Source organism: Mandrillus leucophaeus, unplaced genomic scaffold (genome assembly GCF_000951045.1).
Source record: "Mandrillus leucophaeus isolate KB7577 unplaced genomic scaffold, Mleu.le_1.0 Scaffold306, whole genome shotgun sequence".
In the NCBI taxonomy this organism is placed as follows: Eukaryota; Metazoa; Chordata; class Mammalia; order Primates; family Cercopithecidae; genus Mandrillus; species Mandrillus leucophaeus.
The window spans coordinates 1,348,666-1,354,437 of NW_012103210.1; the positions used below are offsets into that span (position 1 = coordinate 1,348,666).

Here is a 5,772-nt window from a genome sequence, read left to right on the forward strand (position 1 = left end):
GCCTCCCAAAGTGCTGGGATTACAGGCTTGAGCCACCGCGCCTGGCCAAGGGTCTGTTTGTTCTTACGGGGGTGAAACGGTAGCCGCGGCTGTGTCAGGGCCTGCTGTGTGTCAAGCTATAAAATAAAGCCTCTGCCGGGCGCGGTGGCTCAAGCCTGTAATCCCAGCACTTTGAGAGGCTGAGGTAGGTGGCGAAGCCGCGACCCCGCCGGCTAAAGAGCGAGCGCAGGGGCAGGCCGGGGCTCCCGGGCACCAGCACGTGCAGGAGCCCGAATGGATGACCGCCGGCGCAGGCGCATCTGAGGACCCGGTGAGTGCCGCATGAGGGCAAGGACCCAGCCCAGGACTCAGCGTCCAGCGCTCGGTGGGCGCTCGGGCAAGGTTTGCATGCTGCACAGCAGGTCCGCCAGGAAGCGGGGAGGTGGCAGACAGATCTGCGCCCCCGGCAGGCCTCGGCCCCTGCTCTCAGCAGGAGCACTGCTCTGTTATCTGTTGGGGCACCTTTGTCCCCCAAGTCTCCCTGCCCGTCACTTCCTCTAGCATTCCCATGATGGCCCTGGAGTGGGGGGAGGGAACGCCAGCGGAGGCGACCCTCTGACCATGCCTGTCCTTCCAAAGGCGGAGGCTGCGCAGCAGCTGGGGCGCCCCTCGGAGGCAGGGCAGTGCTTCAGTCGGGAGGAGTTTGAGCAGATCCTTCAGGAGCGGAATGAACTCAAAGCCAAAGTGTTCCTGCTCAAGGAGGAGCTGGCCTACTTCCAGCGGTGAGAGCGCTGGGAAGCCGGGGGGCCTCCCATCACCCCACCTCATTCTCCAGTCATTGACATGTCCACAGTGACATGTGCCAGGCCTGCGCTGGGAACTGGGAGGACATGAATTGCACAGCCCCTGCCCTCTGCAATATCATCCAGACAGGGGAGAGGGACAGTGCAAAGGGTCGCAGCTGCAGCAGCCAGGGAGACTCTCCTAGGAGGGCCATGGGGTATCTGAGGGTGTCAGCAAGGCAGAGCGCTTCAGGTGTTCAGGGAGGAGCCGCGTGCACAGGTACCAGGAGTGAGGCCTGCGGCTGGCATCCCCATGGCTGCCATCCCCACAGCTTTCTCCCTTCCTGCCCTCTTCTGTAGGGAGCTGCTCACAGACCACCGGGTCCCCAGCCTTCTGCTTGAGGCCATGAAGGTGGCTGTCCGGAAGCAGCGGAAGAAGATCAAGGCCAAGATGTTAGGGACACCAGAGGAAGCAGAGAGCAGGTAGGTCCCTGCCTGCATTCCCACTGAGCCAGGCCTCCCTCCCTCATTCTGCTGAGCCTGATGACTCAGCCTGGGCACCCTCTGAGTCCGTTGTCTCAGACTGAGGCTATCACCCGAACCTGGTCACCCCTTGAGCCTCCCTAGCCTGGCCGCTTCTAGGACCTGCTGACCTGGTCTGGTTGTGTCCCGTGGCCACTGTCCGGCCTGGGCCCTTCTCCCTGGATTTCACCATTCCCCTTACCTTTCCTGCCGTCCATTCTGCCAATGCTACCTCTCCACATTCATTCTTCAGGTTCCTGCCTTGGCTGGGTCTGTTTGTTCTTTTTTTTTTGAGACGGAGTCTTGCTCTGTCACCCAGGCTGGAGTGCAGTGGCCGGATCTCAGCTCACTGCAAGTTCCGCCTCCCGGGTTCACGCCATTCTCCTGCCTCAGCCTCCCGAGTAGCTGGGACTACATGCGCCCGCCACCACGCCCGGCTAGTTTTTTTGTATTTTTTAGTAGAGACGGGGTTTCACCGTGTTAGCCAGGATGGTCTCGATCTCCTGACCTCGTGATCCGCCCGTCTCGGCCTCCCAAAGTGCTGGGATTACAGGCTTGAGCCACCGCGCCTGGCCAAGGGTCTGTTTGTTCTTACGGGGGTGAAACGGTAGCCGCGGCTGTGTCAGGGCCTGCTGTGTGTCAAGCTATAAAATAAAGCCTCTGCCGGGCGCGGTGGCTCAAGCCTGTAATCCCAGCACTTTGGGAGGCCGAGACGGGTGGATCACGAGGTCAGGAGATCGAGACCATCCTGGCTAACATGGTGAAACCCCGTCTCTACTAAAAATACAAAAAACTAGCCGGGCGTGGTGACGGGCGCCTGTAGTCTCAACTACTTGGGAGGCTGAGGCAGGAGAATGGCGTGAACCCGGGAGGCGGACCTTGCAGTGAGCCGAGATCACGCCACTGCACTCCAGCCTGGGAGACACAGCGAGACTCCGTCTCAAAAAAAAATAAAAAATAAATAAATAAAATAAAATAAAATAAAATAAAATAAAGCCTCGGCCGGGCGTGGTGGCTCATGCCTGTAATCCCAGCACTTTGAGAGGCTGAGGTAGGCAGATCACCTGAGGTCAGGAATTCGAGACCAGCCTGGACAACATGGTGAAACCTTGTCTCTACTAAAAATACAAAAATTAGCCGGGCGTGGTGGCAGGTGCCTGTAATCCCAGCTACTCAGGAGGCTGAGGCAGGAGAATCACTTGAACCTGGGAGGCAGAGGTTGCAGGGAGCTGAGATCGCGCCACTGTACTCCAGCCTGTGACAGAGTGAGACTCTGTCTAAAAATAAAAAATAAAAATTAAAGCCCCAACATGCTGCATCTCCCCAGGGTTGCCTTCTCTCCAGTCCCGGGGGCCCTGCAGTCCCTCCGTCCCCCCTGCTGGATTCCTGTTGTCCCTCAGGGCCTTGATCAATGACCCTCACGTCTCCTCTCTCCTCTGTCTCAGTGACGATGAGGATGGCTCATGGCTCCTGCTCTCCGATGATAAGGGAGACCATCCCCCACCCCCGGAGTCCAAAATACAGAGTTTGTATGTTGGGGGAAGGGGAAGGACAAGAATATGGGGAGGGAGGAAGGGCCCTGGATGGTTCTTCTCAGGATCCCCTTTCCTGCTTCTCTGCCTGTCACCCTGCTGTCCTTGGCTCTAAGCACATCCTCCCCTCCTGCTTCTCTGGCCCAGGCCCCCATCACCTTCCCACTCCCTCAGGCTGCCCTTTCTTCCCCCTCTCCCCTTTTCTCACCACCCCCTGCCCTCATCCATATCCTTGACCTCTCTGGCTTCCTGGCTGAAAGTACTTCCGGCTGTCTCTCTCCAGCTTTGGCCTCTGGTATCGGGGTAAAGCCGAATCCCCTGAGGATGAGACTGACAGCCCTGCACCCAGCCAGCTAGGGGGAGAAGAGGAGGCCCAACCACAGTCTCCAGCTCCTGATCCGCCCTGTTCTGCCCTCCACGAACAGCTTTGTCTGGGGGCCTCAGCCGCCCCGGAGGCCTGACTTAGGGGTCTAGCTGTGGATGGATGTGTGGCCTCAAATGAGGACAGGGCTCCCGCCTTCGCAGCCCTCGCCAGGGGTCTGCCCCAGTCCTGGCCTGTACCAGGGCAGGATGGGGGCTCAGCCCACCTCCCTCTCTACGTCTCTGTACCAAGCCTCTGGGGCCAGATATAAGAGTGCCTCTCTGAGTCTCAGTTTCCCCATCCATGAAATGAGAGCTGGCTGCCTAGCTCCCAGGGCTTTGTGCAGACAGCCTGAGCTCATGTAATAAAGAACTGCCCGTAATATGCAGAAACTGTTCCTCGCCTGTCTGTCCATGTCTGTCCCGCCTCCCAACCCTGCCAGGAGCAGAGGCAGGCTGAGGGGTCCTCGTGGGTCTCCTTGCTCAGTCACTTAGAGCGGGGGTGGCTTCTTGAAGCTCGGGCCTTGCTTTGGGAGTGTGGCTTGATGGAAAGCCCTGACTCCCACCCTCACTCCACCCGCTTCCCTGGCCCCGGCACCCAGAGACCTGCAACTTCATCCTTCTGGCCCTTCCAGGCCGAGGCCACTCAGCCCTGCCATTGCCTTCTTTTTCCTTTCTTTTTTTGAGTGTCAGTCTTTCCAGCCACCCCCTCCCTCTCAGGGAGGTGCCTCATGGCAGCCCGCCCCTCCGGCCTGGTTTCCTCAGGAAAAGCCCTGAGAGGAAGCAAGGAGGGGGTTGGGAGCTCTGGGGGCCAGATGAACCCGAGCCCTCCCACCGCGCCGGCTGCCATGGAGCTGGGACTGCTGCTCCCGCTGCTACTGCTCTGGACTCGGGGGACTCAGGGGTCTGAGCTGGACCCCAATGGGCAGCACGTCTGTGTGGCCAGCAGGTGGGTCTCGTGGGAGTCTGATGGCGGCTGGTTGAACCGGTGTTGAGGCCTTTAGGGGAAGGAGGAGACTAGGAAGGGGGCTTGGGCTGGAAGGAAGGGCTGCTGATGGCGGCCTGGCAGGTAGTGGCTAGCCAGGGCAGATGGTGGAAGGGCCAGGGAAGGAGAGGGGAGGGGCTGGGGACCCGAGCCATAAAGATCTGCTAGGCCTCCCTAGCTAAGGCTAAACCAGCCTCCCCCACCTCAGCCAGAGACAGTGATCCACCTTGCTCGGGGCTAGGCTACACCCCCGCCTTGTCTAGCTGACCCCTTTTTGCCTCACAGCCCCTCTGCTGAGCTGCAGTGCTGCGCAGGCTGGAGGCAGAAGGATCAAGAATGCACCATCCGTGAGTAGCCGGACAGACCCTCAGCCAAGGAGAAGGGAAGCCGTAGCCCAGCGATAACCCTTCCTTCCTACCCTCCCGGGCCTGCCCTTCCTGACACCAGGAGCCAGGGTTTCTCCTGTGACACCCCCCAGGCCTGAAGGGGCACCTCTTGAGGAGGCATGGCCCCAGGAGCCAGTGAGAGGGCAGGGGTGTCCCCTGGTCCTGCTCCTGTCCTTCCAACCTGGGTGGGGTGTCTTTCAGCCATCTGTGAGGGGCCGGATGCCTGCCAGAAAGATGAGGTGTGTGTGAAGCCAGGCCTCTGTCGATGCAAACCTGGATTCTTTGGGGCCTACTGCAGCTCCCGTGAGTCTCAAGGGCTGGATGAAGTTGCTGGGCAGAGCTGGGTACGGGGACAGTGGTGTGGGGGCGGGCAAGGCAGGTAGCCATGTAGCCTCAGGACAGCAGGGCCAGGATCCCTCCCAGCTTCACTGAGGAATCGCGGTCCAGAGACAGGAAGTGACACACACTCCTAGGAGATGGCCTGAGTCACTGGGTTTTCACCCGTATCCACAAAGCCCTGCCCACCTGCGCATCTTCCTCTTGCACTTCTCAGAAAACCTGTGATTCCCGTTCATTGCAAAATGAGTATATTCCTTCTCTTTCCCACATACGCCTTATACATGGGCAGTGGATGGAAGGAGGCCCCCCGCTTGGCTGTCTGCCCTTTCTGGCAGAAAGAGAGGGAAGGGAAAGGGGTTGGGAAGCCAGAGGATGGGCACCAGGAATCAAGGAATCACTAGGGGAAGGTGGCTTATCCTGCCACCCTGGCGGGCAGCATCCAGGCCTGAGATCGGGAGGAAGCCCAGCAGGGATCCACCTCAGCAGGGAGGAGCAGGCATGGAGGAAGGCCCACCCACCTCGGTGCCGCACTCTGGGCAAGTCCACTGCCCACTCAGGATCTCTGAGTGTGTTCTGAATGTGAAATGGGAGGCTGGGCCTCCCACTAATGGCTAAGGGTTTTCTGTAGGTCAGAGCGGAGCAGGAAGTGAGTGTTGCCCAGGACAGGCTGCCGGATGTTCCGAGGGTCTGTCCCCAGCTCTTGGAGGATGGGTCCCGTGCCCCTTTTCCTTGCGTAAGGGGACGCAGGGTAAGGGTCCGCGCGCGGCCCTGAGCCTGCTGACCCCTCCCGTACCCACCCCTGCAGGCTGCCCGGGCCAGTACTGGGGCCCCGACTGCCGTGAGAACTGCCCCTGCCACCCTCACGGCCAGTGTGAGCCAGCCACGGG

The 5,772-nt window shown here is 60.1% G+C and overlaps 2 protein-coding genes across 2 annotated transcripts in view; both read left to right on the top strand.

Moving 5' to 3' along the window:
• RILP (Rab interacting lysosomal protein) overlaps positions 1-3,560 on the top strand; it is a 4,745-nt gene extending 1,185 nt beyond the window's left edge. The window contains exons 2-6 of the mRNA XM_011987284.1: positions 189-310; positions 619-761; positions 1,122-1,244; positions 2,729-2,812; positions 3,099-3,560. Coding sequence (XP_011842674.1) covers positions 189-310; positions 619-761; positions 1,122-1,244; positions 2,729-2,812; positions 3,099-3,276 — 650 coding nt within the window. The 3' untranslated portion in view covers positions 3,277-3,560. The remainder of the gene's footprint in view (positions 1-188; positions 311-618; positions 762-1,121; positions 1,245-2,728; positions 2,813-3,098) is intronic.
• A 434-nt stretch (positions 3,561-3,994) lies between these two features.
• Positions 3,995-5,772, top strand: part of SCARF1 (scavenger receptor class F, member 1) — a 10,959-nt gene continuing 9,181 nt past the window's right edge. The window contains exons 1-4 of the mRNA XM_011987285.1: positions 3,995-4,124; positions 4,446-4,507; positions 4,748-4,849; positions 5,691-5,772. Of these exons, the coding sequence (XP_011842675.1) occupies positions 4,024-4,124; positions 4,446-4,507; positions 4,748-4,849; positions 5,691-5,772 (347 nt within the window). The 5' untranslated portion in view covers positions 3,995-4,023. The remainder of the gene's footprint in view (positions 4,125-4,445; positions 4,508-4,747; positions 4,850-5,690) is intronic.